The sequence below is a fragment of the Elaeis guineensis genome, chromosome 7, assembly GCF_000442705.2.
Source record: "Elaeis guineensis isolate ETL-2024a chromosome 7, EG11, whole genome shotgun sequence".
Lineage (NCBI taxonomy): Eukaryota > Viridiplantae > Streptophyta > Magnoliopsida > Arecales > Arecaceae > Elaeis > Elaeis guineensis.
Window position 1 is genome coordinate 27,322,611 of NC_025999.2, and position 23,108 is coordinate 27,345,718.

The 23,108-nt window shown below is 34.4% G+C and overlaps 1 protein-coding gene across 1 annotated transcript; it reads right to left on the reverse strand.

The window, feature by feature from the left end:
• Nucleotides 1-3,610: 3,610 nt before the first annotated feature.
• LOC105035430 (F-box/LRR-repeat protein At1g67190) lies at nt 3,611-6,022 on the reverse strand. Its single transcript, XM_073261121.1, has 2 exons — nt 5,886-6,022; nt 3,611-5,121 (listed from the first exon to the last, which is right to left on the reverse strand). The coding sequence occupies exon 2, from the start codon at nt 4,966-4,968 to the stop codon at nt 3,715-3,717; it is 1,254 nt and encodes a 417-aa protein (XP_073117222.1). The 5' UTR covers nt 4,969-5,121; nt 5,886-6,022; the 3' UTR covers nt 3,611-3,714.
• Between the last annotated feature and the right edge of the window lie 17,086 nt (nt 6,023-23,108).

Below are 23,108 nucleotides of genomic sequence, written 5' to 3' on the forward strand. Positions count from 1 at the left end.
CATCTGATACAGTCTTATAGCATTGCGGTAGATGATTCTCCAGTGGAAGTTGTGCAAGTGATCTTTTGATCTGAGATCACCATGGTACCTTGTGTATATGGATCTCTACTTTGGTTTATTCCCTAATATGCCATTTTGAGACTTGTGTGAGATGTTCTAGACATGATGAAGTGTGCATGGAGATTGTGAATAGTCATAAAGAATCGGTCACTCCTTGTAAGAGGAGAGAACATCCTATGTAATCTCATAAGGTGATGACTTAGAAAATCTCTAGCCAAAGTAGGGATGAACAGTAGAAAAGAGTTTTTACTGGTTCATCAACCGAGTCATCATCAAATCGGGATATATATGGATAGGTATTTGAGCTTGACATGATTTCATACCCATGGTCTGTCTGAGATGTGTGACCGAAGGATTGAATTGCACAGTAACTCACCGCGAAAGAATAATTTTGGTATTCCATCAAATTCTACATCTTCAAAATAGTCATGACACGTTGTTAGACGTCAATCTTGATTTGTAGGTTCCAATAAATTAAAAAAATTTAATTCAGTAAATTAATTAGAAGAGTTTTAATTAATTGATGGACTTAGGTTCAATGTATCTTGGACCTAATTGGATTAGGTGCACATAAACCTGACCTACTACTGACTAGATATGAAATCCAATGAGTCACACACAAAAGAGAATTGGTCTTGGACTTTTGATTAGGTCTTGTTGAACCTAATTGGATTGGATTTGGTTGAAATCCTAAATGGATTTGAGTCTAACATGTTAGCATGTGTTTAAACCCTAATCCCTAATCTATTTGGATTCAATTGTGGCTTTGAGCTTTGATTAGTCAAAGACCAGATCGATTGGACTTCTAATTGGGTCTTGAATGGTTCAAGTCCTATATTAGATTGGGTCCATTGCTCCTTGATTTATGGGTGTCCAACTGTTGGATACAAGGAAAGATTTAATGCCTTAAAAGAGGAGTCCATGTCCTTTGAAATTCCTTCTCCACACCTCCTTACTTTTGACGTCCAAGTGTTGGACGAATAAAAGGATCAGAAATAAGTTTGCACCCTCCTTTTAATTCACGTGTGAAAAGAGTTTTCACGTATTCCTTTGTTTCATCTTGAGCGTGGGATTTAAATGGAAGGATTTTAAATGCCAAGAGATGGGGTTCCATATTTATCTCTTGGATTAAGGAGTCCAACGCTCCTAGGATTCTTCCACGCCCATAAAACCGTGAAGTTCCACATGTTTTATGAAAGGGAGTGCGAACTTCTTAAATCCCTTCTGCGTGAAAGTGTTTCACGCATTTCACTTGGCCACACATCCTTTGGTTTATTATAAATGGGATGGCGTCAAATGTAGGCAGAGTCCAATTTGGAAAAACCTCTTCCATGCGCCACTTGGTCCTTGCGTGAAGGTGTTCATGCTAATATTTCTCACGCCCTCATGCCTCCACATGAAGAGCACTTCATGCCCCAGATAGTTGGCGTTTCTGGGAGAAGTCCATGGAGAATAAAACTCTCCTAAATCTCACGCCAAAAAGGAAGCTTCTTTCTTCTAATTGGGACGCCCAAAGGTTGGGTGTTAGAGGGTGTTTGGACTCCTATCATGGCTCTTATTTGAGTAATGATTTGGGACCATAAAAGGCATGAAAAAAGGTCAAGGGTTGCATGGATATAAGTGGTCAAAAATCAGACCCAAATTGTTGGATCTAGGTGATCAAAAATCAGATCCAAGGTGTTGGATCTGAGTGGTCTAAAATCAGATCCAAAGGGTTGGATCTGAGGGACCAGATTTTTGATCTTATGAGTGGATTTAAACTGTCCAAATGTTGGACAGCAAGTGGGCTTAGAGGCATGATGATTGACATGTTCTAGAGAGGAAAGAAAGGTGTGAAACTCGCCAAGTGTTGGTGATGCAAGGAAAGGAGCAGCTGCTGATTTTCTTGAGAAGAAAATTTTCCCCGAGTCCTTGATCGAGATCCGTGTGGATCACCATTGAAGGACACACGCTTGGGTGCCTCGAGGATACGGATTACCGGGATATTCGGATCTACATGTTTGGTATAACATTTCTAACCTCCTTATATATGCCATGTGATTTATGTTTGATTGAATGCATTAAGGTGATTTTGGGATTGGGGTTCAGATGACATGTTTTCAATTGTTGTTGCATGCTAAAAATTTTTAAAATTCTATTCCGCTGTGCATCCGATTCCCAACAAGTTCCTCTTGCTAGATGCATTGGTTTACTTTAAATTGATGTTCTTTATTTGATTAAAAATTGAATATGGACAAATGGAGAATAAGTTATCTGAAGAGATTAGATGAGTATGGAGGCTATCTGAATGCAAAGATTTTCTGAGAATGTTACAAAGAAAGGCAACTCCGCATGCATTTATAGGATTTTGAATGATTGTGAAGGGCTTTCAAAAACCACTGGTGCTTTTGACTCTGCAAGTCTAATATTGTTTAGCATTGATGTGACCGGTAGTGCAATATATCCTTCCTAAAATATTAATGAAGAATTGATATAGGAATATCTGAATTTCTCCATAAGCCCGATTGCTTTTATCTACTACAAGAAAGACTGGTCACCCGAGCATGCCTACATGACTTTTAAATGATAAGCATCCATTGAGCATCTGTTTATCCCCCATAAGTTTCAGATATACTGATATTTTTTTCTAGTCTAGACAAAATGTGGTACACTAATGACAAGAATCATTTCTCTAAGATGTTGCATTTGTTACAAAATTACACCTTATCTCAAAGCTCCATCATGGCATTGCCAACCATTTTCTATTACACATCAAAATTTGTTCGTAACCAACTTCGTGTCAATCTAATGTCTGGTAATGTCTTGAATACAGGTGTCATATATTCGAGCAAATTAACAGCAAGAGAAGTTTTGTAATTTGTGACGACTAATGCTGGACCATATGTGTACTACCCCAAGTCACCACCTCCACATGCACAAAGCAAAACTTCACACTTAAATTGAACTATTAGCTTAATTAAACAATGCATAAAAGGGAAAAGAAGGGAAAGGGAGACACTGAGGTTCATATATCAATTTCTGTAAAAAAAAATAAATAAATTTGCGTGTTTCTAGTTAAATGGACAGTATCAAGTGGATCCATAAACAGATGTTAATACAGCATGAAAGTTTAACTGCAAAATGTTAACTGATTATCTGAGCACACAAACAATATGGCGGAAAATGATTCCACAGTATTTAACGTCTGCAAGAATTTGAATAGGAAAGAATTGGATAGACATTCCATATCAAGAGCGAGTTTAAATCCTCAGTCCATCATCATATCTTTAAGCAAAGAATAGCTGAGTCAAATATGCATCTCAAAAGGAATTTATGACATTTATAGTAATCATAGACATGAAAAAGAAAATGACCGAGATAGTTGAAGTGGTTCATGAAATTTAAAAAATGCAAAATAATGATTGTGACAACATATTGTAAAGCGTGCATTGTTGCCAAATATTAGAACTAGAAACAGAATATTGTACTAAAAATCAAGTTGACAAAAAATTGCCCCTGGCAGGTAAGTTACATAAGCCCATAATATGATGGCAAGACAAATAGAGCGATGCAGATTTTACAGAAAATGATGAATCTGTACCTGAAGTTGATGTACTGGTTACACAGGCTGAAATAAATTACGATGTGAACTCTGCTCAAATCACCCTCAAAATCTCATTCATATTCAAACTGCACATCAACATCTACATATTTCCTCATGAGATGAACAATGAATGAGGTAAAATTGGCCAACATCTGGCGTTCTTCACGAGTTTTGGCCTCAGAAAGAATACCATGGATGACTAACTTCTTAAGGTTTGGGCATTTCTCAATCATCCCACAAACCCAATGTCCAAAGTGCTCACTTATTACTGTCCATCCCAGTTCCAATATCAACACATTCTCTAATTGTGATGAACCTTGAAGACCATAATGGAGCAATCCATCCCTTAATTCATAACTTAATGAAAGATGTCTGAGCTGGGGAAAGGAAACAGCAATAGTTTCTGAATCGACAATCTCATCCTCATCATCAAACACCACACCCCAGAGCCGGAGTTTTCTCAGTTTCGATGATCTAGATATCATATGGTAGAATTTAGGCCACACAATTGTAAAATTGCTAACGTCTACAACCTCCAGATGATCTGTGTTCTCACCAATATCCAAATGAGTGACACTGACATCATCAATCTTGAGATGTTTCAGGGTACCCTTTCCAATCAGCTCAAAAAGATCGAGGTTTAATGCATTTAACTGCAAACTTTCAAGATTATCTGCTTCCAGTATTATCTTATCCACGCCTATGGATTTTGCATAAATACTCTTCAGTGTTTGACTGCTCAATTCCATTGTAGATTGCGAATCTGATGTTACAATCTCTAGCGTATCAAGTGTTAAAGACTCTATTTTTGGGCAGGCAGCAAGCAATAGGCTCAGATCCAAAGCTGAGATACTAACATGTCTCAAGGAAAGGGATTTGAGACAAGTAAATCTCTGGTAACTTGGTTCAACCCCAGTAATTGTATTGTGGTCCAAATCCAATATCTCCAGCTTCTGCCGGCCACATTTCTCCAAAATGTTTACATTTGGAGTTGTACGGACATTATATGAAAGACTCCGTAGGGTTTCTCTAGTATACATAAGCCAAGCGATGACAGGAGCTGCTGAGAACTCATGGGCATTGTCCATATGGATTGAAAGGCACTGCAAACCCATAGTCTGGAATATAGTCTGTGTTATGAGAATCTCCAACTGCCTCGTGGGGAGATCACGAGGCCAATCATCAGAATTGAAAGATAGGGTGTGAAGGTGTTTCCTACAGGCTTCTCTCCATTTTCGGCAAGTTGCAGATGCAACAACGACATCCCGAGCAGTTCCAAGATGGGAAAGAATATTACCAATGACTTCAACGGGAAGGTTCTCCATATATAACAAAAAGTTACCCGATAGAAAATAGGGAGCACTAGCCTTCTAGAATTGATTCCATTGTATAAACTCCAAAGCTAACTACTTGTACATATAGCAACCAATGCAGAACATGTAAGATCCAGAGGCAATTAAACCAAGAATTTTTATTTCCTGAAGCAGATAATATGAAGGATTTAAATAATGACCAATTATAAGAATCAAGATAATATAGTGGGGATAGAAAAATTCTAAGCAGAACATCAAAACAATCTAGGTTTTTGCAAAATTTTATGTAATAACAGAAGGTCAGCAACCAGTACAAGCATCGGATAGTTCATGCAAATTCCTAGTTTCAGACAGAACTAACGTTCAATCTACATAAATTCAAAATCTTATTAGTGCCATACCAGCCATCTTTTATTCAGAAAGATTCATTGAAATTTTAGAAGCTTCAATAACCTAAACATTACCACAAGGCGGTCCGCATCCATCACAATGTCCAGTAAAAGCAGATCCAAGATCAAAGTTTCGAAATATTGATGAAACCTTGAGAATCGTAATAGGTTATAACAAAATCCGGATCCACGAATTCATAATAAAAAGCAATCAATCTCGCCAAAAGATAGAATTTTTCCAACTACAAGAACCTGACATCTGAGAGTTCTTCACGGATTCATAAGTTTACGAGCGTCGGATGAATCCAGTAGACAGATCTCCGTTTTGGAAAAAGGAATTTAAAAAGAAAAAATGGGCGTTAAACATTACAATAAATCGAAATCCGGCAGCCGAGTTCCTCCGGAGGAGATCGAAAAATTTAAAAATTATCAAAAAAAAAAAACAAGAGGATATTGAGTAACCACGAAAAAAAAATAAATTAAAAATATTAATGAATAAGAGGATCTAATCCAATCTAACATATCGATCAAGAACTCTACCTTCTCGGGAATCGACAAAGGGCCAAGAAGAAAATCGATGCCACCCGCCGAGAAGTTTGATGATAATTTACGCTACTTTATTTATTTTTTCTTAATAAAAAGATGCTGCAATGGAGAAGAAGAGGAGAAAAGGTCAAGCAGCGGCGAACACGTTATTGGATGGTTGTCTTCGTCCTCGTCTTCTTCTTTATTTTCTATTTTTCTCTTTAGAAATTTTTTTTTTTTATTTTTCTTTTTTTCAACTCTTACTGGTCTGGAGACGGCCGCACGTGCGGAGAGGGCGGCGCGCCACATGCTGGGGTTTCGGCTAACCTACGCTGTAGACTTTACTCTATGAAGTGTGATCTAAATAAAGTTGAATCAAGAAAATCCTGGCCATCCATCTGTTCCCATTGTAATCACGGCTGTGAATAAACTATAAGGGACTGTTTGGTACATCTGAATTCAATGTGGAGTTCACTTAGGGCATTTAATTAAGGTGGAGTTGAATAGAGTTCATGGTCCAATTTAGGAAAAAATTGCTCCGTGACTGGGGCCAATTCAAAATAGGTTTCCGCTTGGCCAACTTACACTAAACCAAAAGGATCTCAAACTAGATTACTCATGAGTAATGCGAGGAGCCTAGTATGAAAAAGCCTAGTTTGATCAAATGTAGTTTAAAATTATTTTTAATCTTAAAGTTGAGATCAAACTAAGTTCAATTGTTATTTAATCAAAAGTTTAATTCAAGCATGATTTTGAATGAAGCTGGATGTGAGCTTACATTGATCAGCTTACAAATCTTAAATTGAATTGAAATCAAGTCACAATTGCCAACTTGATGAAGCTTGGTTCAAACATGATTCAACCTTGATTTGAAGTTTGATTCATGCTTCAATTAACATGGTGTGGCGGCTAGGAGCAAGCACTACATGGATTCATTTTGATAGAATTAAAATATGTAAGAATCACATGAATCTTGTTAAAAGTAAACAAAGTTCAGTTGTAAAATTATATTAAGATAAAGACCTAGGTTGAAGAGAGAGAATTTCAGTCATAATATGGATAAGCAAGTCGAAAGATCAAGTCTTAGTTGTTAGCTAATAGAAGGCTGATGCAATCATATCAACCTCAGATTTTTCAGAATAGAGGACTATATTGTAGGCCAAATGAGTGAAGAGATGGCCAACACAAGCTGCTAGGATGAATCGAAGGCCAATAAAACATGACCATTGGTTTAGCAGTTATAAAGTGATCATGCTTGTGTACATATCATGGGAAGATCGTTGACAGCAGTTCTTAGAACCATCAAAGTAGAGACTCAATGTGAAAAACAACTATCAAAGTGGATAATTTTTGTATTTAAGGATAGTTGTTATGTATCAATATAAATAATACAATTGTACTCTATAAGAAGACATTTTGATAATCAATTCAATCAAATTATATTTATTTATATCTTAATCTTTTATTATAGAAATGTGTAACTTAGATTTGCTAGCATAGCCCAGCAGACCTATTTTACTTTTTATCCTTCTTTCGATCAATATCTTTTTTGTCTAGTCTAACACCAATAGCATGTACATACATGCATCTACCCCTTACCTAAACAAGCTTGATAGTGTGCCCTCTACCAACTAAGTTCTCTAGGATCCTGAGTTCCCTACTTCATCTAGAATGAGATGAAAGGGATGTCAACATATAGCTTTGTAGTTAATCCTTCTTTTTGATCATTCTTTGAGTGAATTGGCATGCACTCACACACATGAATTTATTTTGAGCCTTGTTATGCCAAGTTCATTTTCAATTCACCTTGCAATGAGCTCAAAGTTGGCTTATTCTAAGCTTATTTTGAACTTGCTTTAGTTTGAGCTCATGTTGCTTAGATCAATTGAAAGCCTCAATAAGTACCATGTTAAGCTAGTCCAAATAATGAGACTTGTTTGATAAACAAGTCTAGCACTAGCTTCATTCTAAACATTGGCTTAAAAATAAGTCAAGTTTAAATATTAAGTTTTTCAATCATAAATAATTAAAAGCTTGGACACCACTCATGGATTGATCCATGTACAATTCATGCTTGAATAGATATGATAAAGCTCAACTTAATTTCCAACCAAGGTTTAAAAAAATGCTCATATGACGAAGTGGAGCATAAATAGCTTAAAGCTAAGCTCCATGTAATCTTAGCTTTAGTTGCAACTTTGCCAAAGAGTAGTTTACTAGTTCAACTTGCTTGTTTTAAATAGGTTGTACAATGGTTTTTATGGGCACATACCCGACATATATGGTTGAGCTTTTATTTGGACATAGCTAATTCTAATTATCCACTTTGAGGCAATTCGTGCAAGGCATACATTTGTTGTGAGCAGTTATGTTCTAAATTTTTTGTATACTATCATATATGCACCTACATATGTATTTGTTGCGAGCATATATGAATCTGCTTAGTAATATAATAGAGCCATATAGTAACAAGTGACTATGAGTTGGAAAGGAAAGTGCTCTTATGCATAATTGAAGCAAATTCAAGCTAATATTAGATTTGATTGGGGTTTTAAAAAGGCCTATAAACAAATGACTATGAGCTCGAAAGAAAAGTGCTCTACTAGGGTTCCAAAAGAACCCTCCAAAGGGGAGGTCCAATCGAAGAGGTCCAAAATGAACCTTGATTTGGCTATTTTGCATAAAGAATCAATACCTAAAACAAGGATGGGATGAAATCGATTAGAGAAGCGGAGTACTTTGAGTAAAAAAGGAGAGTGCTCTTATAGGATTTTAAAAGAATCCTCTAATAGGGGCATATCAAGTCAAAGAGAACCAAAATGGATCTTAATCCAGTAATTTTGCACAAAGAATCAATATCAGAAGCAAGGATAGAAGGAAATCAGTTGAAGAATGAGATAACTAACTCACCTCATAGCACCTTAAGGGAGCGAAGCAAGGAGAAATCACCAGATACAAGCCAAACATGGTTGCAACTTGTACAGGATGGTCGAAGATTCCACTGAAAAACAACTCGGGCCATGGAAGAGGTTATCATCCCCTTGGAAGAGAAGTTTTTTGAGGTAATAGCCTTTGCTGATAAATATGTAGATCAAGTCAGCTAAAGTTGAAAGAGGCCACTATCGGTAAGTTTTTGAGGAAGGGCTTCCTGATAGACTACGTCTTAAAGGAGTTGAGGATCTAATAGAACGTGGAAGTAGACTTCCTCATTATACCACTATCAAAAAGGATTTTGTTGTGTTGTCTTCCTTCTAAGGAAATTAAGTAAAAAATATTAGTAAAAGGGCCATGAATTTTGGCTGGATAATTTTTGGGTTTAGAAAGCTAGAGACCCTCATGAGACAAAAATATGATTTTAAATAAAGCTTCCATGGCTAGGCAGCTAATATATTTGGATGACTGTATATCTATCAATACTACAATGGAATTTGCACGTGTTTGCATGTAAATTGATCTTACAAAAAGCATATTGATCCAATTCGGGAGAATGGAGATTTTCTTCAATTTGTTTAACTCAAATCTCTCAAAAAAAGATTAAAAAAAAAGATAAAAGAATTGTAAAAGTAAGGTTAAGTTTCATTTTCTTTTATTGATTGATTCTCCACATCCAAAAATTGAGGTATATAGCATTTATTTATAATAGTAAGATTTACTCTTATACAAGTTTGGTTGGATTCCTCTTCTTATTTTTTTTAAGGATATCCACTATGAAACAATTTAGATTGGACCCTTCTTCTTAGTTTAAATAAGACTATGTCTCTGAAAAATGATAAATATAAAAACTCATGAAAAATACTAAAATTTTATAGAAGGTAGATATCAACTTTTATATCAACTTTATTTTCTATCATTCTGTCTAATTACTCACGAATTGGAATATAGCTTCTGATCAAAATCTTTTTTGAAAAGATAAGTTTCAACTTGACTAATCCATTTTGAGGTTCAAATTATAGGATTTTGGCTTGATTTATCCCTTTTAGGGGCTGACCTAAAGTTGTAGATCTTGAAAAGATATCTAATTTTAAAAAAAAAATTATCTTAATTGAGCATCGTAATGACCAAGTTACGGCCTCTTGAAGCTTGATGTGCGATTCAATGTTCTAATATGGTGGATCTTACTTTTGGACCCTATCTAGCTCTTACTCATAATGGCTAAAATGGCCCATCTCGAGGCTAAGGATTCTTTTAGATCAAAACTTTCTTGTTTATGGGATTTAACTCTTGCTAAATCAAAATTAAAGATAGAAAAATATTTATTTTTCTGTCTCACGGTCGAACCACCTGACTTTGCCCAGAGATGATTTTTCTATCTCACGGTCGAACCACCTGACTTTGCCCAGAGATGGTTTCTGACTAGTTTTCTTTGCTCTCAGATCTTGATGAGTGACTTGGTTTGCTCCTACATCTAGACTTCATGGAAGGGATGCTCCTTGTCATTTTTTTCTTGTCATCGATGACAACTACAACAACTCCTCCTTGATCTTGATCTCGGTTGATTGATGATGGAGCTAAGAGATGAGAGCTTGACTTCTCATGAGTAGTATAGAGTTTCCATACCATCATCACAAACTTGCCGTAAGCATTAACAAGTGATATTGGCTGGGCATCAGTCACAAAGTCTATGTTTCCTTATGTTTTGGAAGCATTGATTTAGAACTTAATCACATCCTTTACAAGACAATACTTTCTCTACTGCTATAGAAGACTACATCTCGATCTCAAAGATACAAGCTCCCAAGAATAATCTGATGAATATCCAAAGAAACTATTTCATAAATTATCTCATCAATATACCTCTTAGTGATGGCAAACTTGAAGGTACACTACTTGATTATCTTCAACTCAACATCTTTCTAAATCTAATTGAGTGAGTAAGAACATAAATAAGGCTTAGTTGCAACTCCAACTTCTGAATCAACTTTTCAGAGATGAGGTTTTTCTAACTATCAGAATCTACAATAGCCTCAATGATTCTTTGCTTCATTTGGATCTTCAAGTGGAAGTATTCTTCTTGTAGTTCTAGGTTTGTTTCCATTGCTATCAAGCTCAATTTAGAGTCAACTTGCTTGAGTTCGTATAGCCCCTCAACCTTTACCACTTTCTCTTTCTTCTTAGAATCATCATCCTCTAATTTTTTTCCCACTTCGACTTCAACTCAGGTTGAAGCTTCCAATACTTTTTCTTAAATGTCCTCGAAGGTTATAATGAGCACAATAATTTTTTTTAAGTTATGTTGGCCTGCTTCTTGCCCTGCTCCTCCTTTTGGCTTGATTTTCTACCATCTTTCTTATATTTATCATCCTTTTTGCCTTCTCTAGACTGGTTCTTCTCATTAATCCTCATGACCTTCAAGCTAGCGTCATTGATGTCTTCAATTTTAAAGAGCTTCATCTCCTTTCGGATGCCCTCATGAAGACCACCAACGTACTTCATGAAAATTGCATGATTATTGATGGAGATTCTAGAGAAGATTACTTATTTGGGGAGCTCGATGGTATAGCTTTGGATGGATTGATCATACTTGTACCATAAGAACTGCCACTTGATCCAGCTATCTTCCTCATGGATAATTAGATAAAATTGCTTCTTGATTAGGCTCTTGAATTTGCTCCACATCAAATTAAAAATATCATTATTTCTCATATACGAATTCAACCATATAAGAGTATGGCTAGAAAGTTTGAGATGAGCAAAAGCTATCTTCTAGATGCTAGAGTATCCATAGATAATAAAATAGGTCTCTAGCTAGTCTAGCCAATTATCCATCCTTTCTGCTATTGTAGTTTCATGGTTTCATGCATGCAAAAATTTTTTAAACAAGTATGCAGCAAAATTTAAAAATTTAGATTAAATCTAATTTAATTTAAGCATACATAAGATCAAATCTTAAAACTATAAACAGGATCATCATATGTGAGATAAAATTTAGATACAGAAATCAAATAGAGAAAAATTAATAGACTTCATACTTTTGCATGAGTTGGTCTTCACTGCGAATTAATGATCATGGATGTTTTTCAAAGGTCCCTTGAAGTCACACAAGCGTCCGATCTCTACGGATATCCATGCGAGACTTCAATATGATCAGAAGCTTATTGATCTCATCAGAGTGCTAGCTTCCTTATAGAGATCGTATCTTGACGGTTGAAAATCTTCTTTTCTCTCAAGATGCTCTTAGAGAAGAAGAAGAAATAGGAGGATGATGATCTCTATGCTAGAGATCATAAGAAGAATATTTTCTTCTCTCTTTTTTCTTAGACTCATACACCAAATCTCTATACTAGAGATGTAAAAATTTTGTCCAACTTTTGGATAAAAAGAAGAAAAAAAACCCATATCCAAATATGGACAAAAGAGAGAGAGAAAAGGCCCTAACAACCAACCCTTGGTTGTTGGTAAAAAAAAAGGGATATCACCTCACCTACCTCACTCCCATGACATTCACGCCGCGCCCTCTCCCTTGTAATTTTCCATGCACATATTGCTCTAGTTTTGGCATCTCAAATCTGATCACAATCAGCCCATCAAATCGTCCTATAAGGTGCTGGGTTTAAATAAGAAGGGAGTTTAAATTTGGGTAGGAGATAAGAGTCCAATAATCCTTGGACTCTTAATTTTATGCCGCCCAACACACAAATATTTTGCACCCCATATACCTCATGGAAGAAAAAGAATTTCTCTTGATTATTACATGCAAAAGAAAGGGATGTTGTGGCATCCAAAAATTTGGTGGGCGTGAGCTTCTTGTGGCGCATAGAGAGAGTAGAGTCCAATCCACATGGGACTGCTCTTTAGGTGGCAGATTTAAACTAAATAAATTCTAACCAATTCTAATCATATTAAAAATTGATTAGACCTAAATAGATAGAAATTCAAATCTGATTTGGAGTCCAAACTATTTAGATCAGATGTCACCTAATTAGAGAAGGAGTCCTAGTCTTTTTGGACTCTCTCTTGGTGCTTGAGTCAAACTCAATTTAATCCTAGTTCAATTAAGATTTGGTGCACCCATGAAGATGAGAATTCTTAATCCAAATAAGAATCCAAACATTCTTATTTAGATCTTAGTCTAATTAAAAATTAAGTTAAACTCAAATCCTAATTCAACAAAGAATCATTCTCTCATATAATTTGATTATCTCATAATTCAATTAGGCTTGATCAAATCAAATCCATATTAAGTTAAATTAAATCTAATTTAATTAGACTTGATGTAAGCCCCATAGCTCAATCAAATTGAGCCAATTAGCAATCTAATTGCTAATTAATCCTCCTATAACTCACTAACTTTTTAGTGAGTTACTTATTGTAATTTTTGTATTAGATCAATCATCAATCAAATTGATAATCAAATTCTATCATGATTCATAATCATAATTTAACCATCTGATCAGTCAAAAATCTTTTTATGTATGACCCTATAGGTTCTATTCTATCTGGTAGTGAGATATATTGTGATCGCTATCATAATATCATTGAAACTCTTTTCAATAGATTGGAACCATTCCAGCTCTGTCCATCAAAGATCATCGATCATCAGGATGATGCTCGTAGGTCTCACAATCTATCAGTGACACCTAGTAGTATGTAGTGACAACCCAATAGAATAAAAGATGATGAACCTCTAAGTACAGTTAACGTATGATACAGTCCCTCTATCGTGAGTTCCGACCAGATGGCAGATCATGGATGAATCGTCAAACCTCATCATCGATCATATGATAGATTCAATCAGCTCAAATCCATATGTGATTCTCATAAAATTTTTTTTCATTAATCACACTACTATGGCTATAGACTTAAAGACTCAGCTTTTTAAATCTCATAGGACTACTTTCTTCTGCTAGGATCAATAGATCCCATCTTGATGCACACCTTACTCCTACAGTGGACCAACTATCGCCAACATCTACTACAATAGCTCATTGAGATTAATATTTATATGTAGTCAAACTCCAGCAGCCTCACTGTAAATAGTAATACCATCTCAGATTAAAAGATCAGTCATACAACTACAGCATCGAGAAAGTAACTAACAAGTGAGCAGACATCCATGTGACTTCTTGTATTGATCACGCTCAGTGCTAGTTGTTCTCTAACAACCACCTGCACTCTCGCTGCAGTGTCACTATACCACAGACTCGAGACTCATCTGTCCGAAGGAAGCGATCTGTGCACTGATCTATCTGGATCAATTTCTATCCCCATGATGATCCTATGACCAGGAGCAATTTAAAAATTAACTATCAATGACATATGTCTCAAATTCTCAACTCTTTGAGAATATGTGTCATTATCTTGTTAATCCTTAGATGATTTATGGACACAAAATATGAATGGCAATATAAATGTCCATTAAGTATAAAATTATGTCCTAGCAATATTATATGCATCAGCCAAGATTGACTTCTAAGATAGACATCCAACATCTGCATCAATGGTCTCATTGTATATGGGGGTCTTGATTTGAGCTTCCATGTTAAATAGTTAAAGAGAAAAATTTTATGTACCTTTAAGTTGCTCATCCTCCTTATTGAATAGAGAATTTTCATCTTCAAATATAGGAGATAGCTTTGCAATAAGAGTTGCTAGTGCTTATGCTTGTGTTGAAGGTATCATCAATTTGGAGATGTTCTCGATGAATTGATCAATCTTCTTCTCAAGTTATGTGAGATATTCTTTTACCTTATCATTTATCGAGAAAGAACTAGTAGTCATACTCATCTTTGTCTTTTGATGTATTTAAAGCACAAATTGCCTTTCTCCTATTTGCATTGTCTGTATATTTAGATTACGCACTAATGTCCCACACAGATATAAAGGATCGATGCTTTGATACAACCTGATCCAATTAGAAAGAATGAGGATTTTTTTTCAACATACTCAATTCAAATATCTCAAAAGAAGTTTAGAAGAAGATAGAAGAATTGTGAAAGTAGAACTTAAGTTTTCTTTTCTTTCATTGATTGATTTTTTACACCCAAAAACTAAGATATATAGCTCTTATTTATAATAGTGAGGTCTGTCCTTACATAAATTGAGTTGGATTCATCTTCTTATCTTCTAAAAAAGAACATCACCATTTGATAATTTGAGTTGGACTCCTCTTCTTAGTTTAAATAAGACTATATCTTTAAAACAAATATGATAAATATAAAATATTAAAAAATACTAAAATTTTATCAAAGATAAATCTTGACTTCTACATCAACTTCATTTTCTACCACTCTATGTAATTTTTCATAGATTAAAATATAGCTTTCAGTTAAAGTCCTTCTCGAAAAGGAAAGTTTCATTTTGATCAACCCATATCGAGACTCAAACGATGAAATTTTGGCTAAATTTAGCCCTCTAGAACTTCATCCAAAGTTGTAGATCTCAAAAAAATATCTAATTTCAAAAAAAAGATCATCTCAATCATGCATCATATGATCAAGTTATGATCTTCTAAAATTTGGCATGGGATTTGGTTTCTAATATGGTGGATCTTATTCCTAGATCCTATCCTACTTTTATTTATAATAGTGGCCAAAGTAATCCATATCAAATCATGAGATCTTTCTGCATCGCATATGCCTAAGTTTGAAGCTTTTAGTGAAAAGAGAAACTATCTCACAAGAGTTCATATACGAAGACTTATCAGATATCTATTATTATTGTGGAAAAATTGGGATAGAGATGGAGGATTATGGTTGCAAGGAAGGAGGAAAGGGTCATGAGTCCCAGCACTAGAGTTTCAACCCAGCTTGACACGGCACCTAAGAGTAACTCAACTCCACCAAAGGCCAAAGAATACATTGGAAAGATCTTCACTAGGCCCAGCAAATTGAGGTACAAAATTCTCTTCTTGTGTCATCTTGTTTTGCTCCATTAATGCACGAGAGTAGTTAGGAAGATGGACCATGGCCAATGGAGATTGCAAAACAAACTAGAGAAATGTGGCAACCTCATACTCCTATTATGTGGAAGGAGAAAAGAAAATGATCACGATGAAAATCAAGTTCCATCATTTCACCAAGTTTAGTGTCTCCATCATAAAAAAGGTGATGGTTGTGAGGAAAGTGGCTATGAAGCCCATTAGTTTGGGCTGGAGATTGGCTATTTTCAAAAAATAAAAATTAAAAAAGAAGCCCAAATGCTTATCCCCCCACCCCCTCCCTTTATTAGGAAATAGGAGAATTTCCTATTCTTTTGTGATGGAGGAGGAAGAGTCCTCTTATAACTCAACTTCATCTGAGGCTAGGAAACTCTAGCCTCCACTGCTATTTAAGGACTCCCAACTCCTTATTCTCCCCCACCAAAGATTTCCATGAGCCATCCTCTTCCTCTCCTTTTTTTTCACTCTTGGTTGCCGACGGGTTAAGCTTCTTGTGGCCGCTAGAATCTGATCACTTCGGTCAAGCTCCACTGCCTTCCTCACCTCTATTGAGTTTCATTTTCTTCTCTTGTTTCTTCCAAGTCAAGAAACTACCATCAAGGTAGCTAAGGATAATGCCTCTTCTCCTCTCCTCTCTCTCATTTTTAGTTGGACCACCACCACCAGTCGTCGCTGCTCCGACCGACTGTGTCACCCCTAGCGAGCCGCCCTGGCCGCACCACCATCGGATCCCACCCCTTCTTTTCTCCTCTTCTTGGTTTCTTTAAGCCATGGGGAAGACCTTTGTTTCAATTTGGGAAGAAGGGGGGAAGAGAGAAAGGGGGGAAGAAAAGAAATGAAAGAAGAAGAAAAAAAGAAGGAAAAGGAGAAAGTGAGAGAGAGAGAGAGAGATTCAACCCTAATGTGAACCCATCGCTTTGAGTGGGCTTCCAATCCAAGTTGTTCTAGATTAGTTCTTTGATGATCGAACTGGTCTAAATGGATTGGACCTGCAATCTGACCCAATCGAGATCTTTATCGAGTCTCTCTCTCTTCACCCTAATATTTTTTGATTAAAAGATAATAATACTGTTAAATTATTGTATTAGAGCCTTCAATGCTAAAGGAGCACCAGATCTAGAGATCGAGCTATGAGTCGAAGGCTATGACATTTGGATCATATTGATCTAAAGCTGTAAGTTCTCTTTTATCTTCAGATTTTTAGTGCATATGCATATATCTAAAAATTAAATTTTGTACACAAAATTATTAAAATATTTAGAAATCAAGAAGATCAAAAAGTATGTATTTTATGCATGCAATGTAATTCAAAATTATGGATCAAGCATAGTATCGCCTTAGCATGTTTACAAAATTTGAAATGAGATGATTTTTTTATTTTAATGTCGCATGACTTTTGAAAACAAGAGTATATATTTTTATTTTCACATGAAGTTTGAATAAAAATTATTCTCTTATTTTTAAAAATAAGTTATAAAAGACTTGAATTGATATTATTATAAAAACAAGTATGATTATTTATGAGAAATTAGTTATGGTAAAATTATGAAAAAATTTTTTAGTGAGACTATGATCTAGGTCTAGCTAATGGGACTAATTATTGACCACACATCAAAAACTAATTTCTTCTAGGTCTAGTTAGTCGGAATTGATCACTAGCACATACAAATGCATCATGTGTTTGTTTTTAGGACTAGTCCCTTTATCATATTATAGAGTTCATTGTGATTATGTGAATCAGAGCTAATTTTTTTTTGCACTTAACCAGTGAAACTGATCACTGGTACATGCTGATAGATCATGTATTTTATATTCTAAGACTAGTTTCTTCTGGACTTTATCATGATGCTGATCGTGGCTGTAGTCACTAAAGATTGAAAGAGGATGTTGTGTTATACTATTATGTATGGCATGTTTTAAAAATTAAAATTATGTTGGCATATGTATCTATTATTTTAATTACTATATTTAAAAAAAATATAATTATTCTTGACCCCTTAGAGATATTAAAAACTTACTGAGCCTATAAAGCTCACTCTTTTTTTCTATATTTTTAGATCCAGAAAGCATATGGGACTGAGTAGCGAAGAGTATAAGACTTTAGATGTCATTTGCTTAGTTTTAGCATTGAGTAAAATTTGCTTCAGACTTTCTATTATTCATCATTATTAGTCTTCATGAACTATCCTTTTATTACTACTGCCTGAGTTTGGTTTGATATAAATATGTATGAGTAAAAATATAGGGCTTGTATATCCTGTAAGCTTAAACCCTTAGGTTGTATAGCCATTTATCGCATGCCCAGCTTGGGCCATCGAGTTGGGGCATGATAGTGGTTGTAAAATTGATCAACAATTGCATGTATCATCTTCAACAAGCAGCTCAAGTCTATTCTTTATGGTCAAAGAAACTTGTAAGGCTATAATGATCAACCTAGATAACCTAGCTAGCAAGAGGCTAGTTGGAAGGATCATCTATGGTGGTAAGAGAAGAAGACGATTTAGAAAAGAATAAGTACTATGAACAAGTGTATCTACATATTATACTCAATATGTTCTATAGTTACACTATATGTTAGAGCATGCATAGAGATCAACAAGGAGATGGTCTTCAGATGAATCTAACTCATATATCAATATAGTATAGATCCGAAGGAGTGGGGTTCATCCAAAGACATAGATTGTAAAGGAAAAGACACTAAAATATGGTTACCAAACCCCATCTTATTGAGTATGTCATAATATAGGCCTAATATTTGTTGTTTTCCTAAAACATGACTTTCTATGGATTACTGATAAAAAATACAAAGGTTAATGGGGGTAGTATGGAATGAATATATTATGCCTTGTATGGGATTATTCAGGGAGAATTGTTGTTGCATGGAGGAAGAATATTGGTGATATTACTTTTCTTTATCAAGATAGACAAATTGTTTATGGGGTGATGTCTTCAAATTCTAATTCTACATGGATTGTTGCTCTAACTTATGCAAGTACATGTAGAGTTCAAAGAAGATAGATCTGAATTTAGTGACTCAAGTGATGTAAACATAAGCATCAAAGTTTCTAATTGGTAATTTTAATTAGAGGTGGCAAAATATGACCTGACCCATCAACTCGATCTATGTTCTACCTGCCCTAAGTAGCTTCAGGTTTGGACTAAATGAGTTTGGATTGTAAATGGGTCAACCCATTTAATCTGTTTATTATGTAGGTAAGGTTTAATTTCTAATCTTTTATCTTGTTTTACTTGTTTAACTCATTTATTATATGGTTTGGTCCGAATACTCATTTAATATATATTCTATTTAAATAAAAGAGCTACTACCCATTTAAAATCTAAAACTCAAAACTTAAAAGTGAGCATGCAATTGCCCACCTGATCCAACCTACCTATCATCTCATAATTCTCGTCTCCTCTCCTCTCAAAAGTTAAAAAGCTGGCACTTATTTAAGATCTGACACCACCCTACCTACAAATTTACCATCTCGTCTCCTCTTTGCTCCTATTGCCACCCCCTCCCCAAAACCCTAGTCCCACCTCTTGACCATGTCCGAGCATCCTCCAATGATGGACTAGACCAATCTACCATCTCGTCTCTATCACCACTACCCCTTTTGAGAACCCTAGCTCCCACTTTCCAACCATGTCTAGGCATTCCCCGATAATGGACCGATAGCAATAGTAGAACCGACGACGATCCTTGGCACCAACCCAATACCCTTCAAGGCTGTCATCCCTAGCTAATGTCCTAGACCAATGACCTTCGATCATAAGTGGAGCCCCTTTTCCACCTCTAATATGGCCTCCACCATAATGGCCACCAAGCTCGCCACCCTCCCCCTCTCCTTGTCTCCTCCCATCTTGAGATCCATGCCATGTCTGCCATCCTCCTCTGCAAGCTCCTCCCCCATGACTTTGCCCCCTCCCCCAGTTTCAATGATTGCTCCTCACCATCCTATCACTAGCCTCACCTCTCTCTAGCCTCCTAGGCCTCGTTTAATGGCTCAAGTGACTTGAAAGGGCCTTATCTAGTACCAGGTCAGTAATTTATTGTCTAGTAATTTCTCCTCACCATCCCTCAAGTGAATGCCTCGTACCTCCTCCTGGCCTCTGTCCTGCTTCAAAGGTAATAATTATTACCATTTAATTATATTAATTAATTATTATAATTATTTATTTTTTATTACTGTTGAATACATATTTATTGAATAGGTTAAATGGATTGGATCTAATAATCTATTTCTTAAATAGGATAGGTTCGGATTTCAAAATCTGACCTATTTAATAAATATGTCAGGCTTAGATTTGAACTTGTCTCGATCCAAATTTGATCTAACTTATTGATGACCTGACTCAATTGCCACCCATAATTTTGGGGTATTCTTATTCCAAAAAATAAGAAGTGGGGCAAATCTTTCAAATCAGATAGAGCCAGTAAGGAATTTAGAAACTTTATTCTCACCACAGGTCTAATTGATTTGGGAATTAATGGACCAAAATGTACATAGTGTAATAACAGATTAGGTCTTGCAAGGGTGTGGGTAAGGTTAGATCATGCTTTTGCTTTTGAAGTTTTGATAGATCTCCATCCTGAAACAAAAAGTGAGTCGTTTGCCTTGGTATGCTTTAGACTATTGCCCCATTTTGTTGTCCATGATGTCTAGAAGAAGAAGCGGGAAACCCCTAAGTAGATTAGGAAAATTATGGTTTTTATGTCCTAGTATACACGAGGTAGCTAAAAAGGCTTGGAAAGTAGAGGGGCATGACTCACCTGGAGTTAAATTATCAATTATTCTTAGCAATACAAAAGGTGGGCCAGTCAAAAATAGGTAAAACTTTTGGGAAGTATCCATAGGATGTGTGAAAATAATGCTTGACAAGACATGATCAACTATTAAAATTCTAATGCCATCTAAACATTATTACTATGTTATGTTTTCTTTCATTTGGTGTTTGAAGGATACATCTCACTATTCATAGACTCAACAAGACTCCTTGATCGCCTAACATTTCATTAAATGATGTTTATACTCTTCTAGAATTATAAATTAACTTTTAAGTGTTACAACCAATCAACTATGAATTACAACTTATAACAGATTGGATTTCTATCAAGATAAGCTCAGGTATGCTATTTGATTAGACTCTAACAAACACCTTATTTGAATGTTCATACATGAAATATACTTTATGTTCTATATGCTTTCAAGCCTTCTATAATAAATATTTCTCCATTCCCCATAACAGGGTATTCATGCTGGCTAAAGGCATAACTATCAAAAAATTATTTTTTATTCCTCTATTGGCATAGCAAACACTTGTAAGCATCATCTCATGGATTAAGTGAGTTTATCTAATCAATTTCCATCATCTTATCTTAAAAAGTGCATTTATTTATATAGTTAATAACATATAGTTAGGCCAATAGAATTATATCATTTTTTATTTTTTTTATATATTTGATATTTATCTATTGTTCAGTTGAAAGGAATCCATAGGATATATTAAAGACCTTGGGGATGATCCAAAACAAACTATTTCTTCTTCATCTAGAAAAAAGACATTAAAGTTGGAGGAGGCTCTTCAAAAGAAGCAGATAGAGTTCAAAATGAGCTAAAAGAGTAGATACAAATATATCAGTCTAAGTTAGAAGATGTCATGATATAGATGGCTGCTATACTAGCCTGTCAAGATGAGTATGACCATATATTTATATCTATGGTAGCTAATGCATCCATTTTATATATCTTTCTAGTACATAATAAAATATGAGTAATATATTATTTTTAAGCTATTATTTAATAATAAATTTAATAATTTTTTTGTTAAAAAATTAATAAATTTTTATCTAACTCTTATATTATAATTCCATAACTTTTTTTATATTTTGCATGCAGGTTGATGATGACAATTATAGCTCATTATGGTTCTGATATTTTTGGAGATTCTTCAAATTATAATGCAATATATATTCTCTCTTTTGTTTATGAGTTGATTTTTTGTATAAAATATTTTTTCTTTCTTTATGGATGACAAGTTTAGAATAATAATAGATATAATGGATATTTAGAGCTTCATTTATATAGACAATGAATATTTATTTACCATAAAATTTAATTCATCAAAAATTATACTAATATTTGGTGCTAAAAAATATTTTTCTATCATTATTTTATCATAATTATAATATTTTTGGTGATGAATTTTAGTCTCAAAAATATAATAGTTGGTGATGAAATTTGATGCATCATAAAATTATCATTATTATATTCAATGATAAAATATTCTTGTTACCATATATTCATCACAAATATAGTATCTATGTGATGAAGTTTATTGCTAACTAAATATAACATTTAGTGATGTAGTTTGACTCATCACAAAATTACTATAACATTTTGTGACAAAGAAAATTTTGTCACCTTATGAACATCAAAAAGTAATATTTTAGTGATGATGTTTGTTTATCACTAAATTCAATAATTTATGATAAAATCTTAATTGTCACAAAATTATGATAACCTTCAATGACAAAATATTTTTATCACCAAATCTAAACTATTACATCATATAACTTCATAAAATACTTATTATTAAATTTTTTTAATGATGATGGTGTATTCTTTGGTGATAAAAATTTTAATTTTTTCATGATGAGTACTTTTATCATAAAATATAATATATTTGATAATGAACTTGTCTAAGTCATTAGAAATTAATCTTTGATGATAAAAAATATATCATATTATGATAAATTTTTTAATTTCTTCTAATAGAACTATTAACCTTAGAATTGATTTTGATGATATTAAAAATGTTTAAGTATAAATCATGATTACTAATGATATTTTTGAGAGTGATTATAAGATTTTTCATAATGCTCAATAGTTGATTTCATCCAAAAAGAAGTCCTCTCAAATTTATGTGAATTCATGTTTCTAAGTCAAAGACTTATATTTGGAAGTAAAGAAATTGAGTTCGGTATGAAAGGATTTGGATAAATAGAAAGTTTAGCCTAGAAAGATCTCTTAATAAGTTTAACTATTCACAAATTAAATTTGAGAAGGTAAGTCTAGTCTAGATCATGTTTGAGTAATGAAAGCTATCTAAAATCAATTTTGGTATATTGGGCACATTTTTGAGTCGATCAAAAAAAGAGCTTAGTCGATCCAGTCTCATTTCAAGAGAAAGTGTTGCTGAGCTATGCAATCCAAGAGGGAGGGATGAATTGAGTTACTAAAAAAATTAAGTGAGGAGTTATTCACATAAAATATGCTATGAGTGTGTATTGTTATGTGCAAGGATGTGCTTAATATTTTTATAAATAAGTAAGAAATTAAAGCAATAAAGAAGATCAA

Bases quoted from the DNA above. Each gene is read 5' to 3' on its own strand.
- LOC105035430 (XM_073261121.1), bottom strand. From the start codon at position 4,968: ATGGAGAACCTTCCCGTTGAAGTCATTGGTAATATTCTTTCCCATCTT.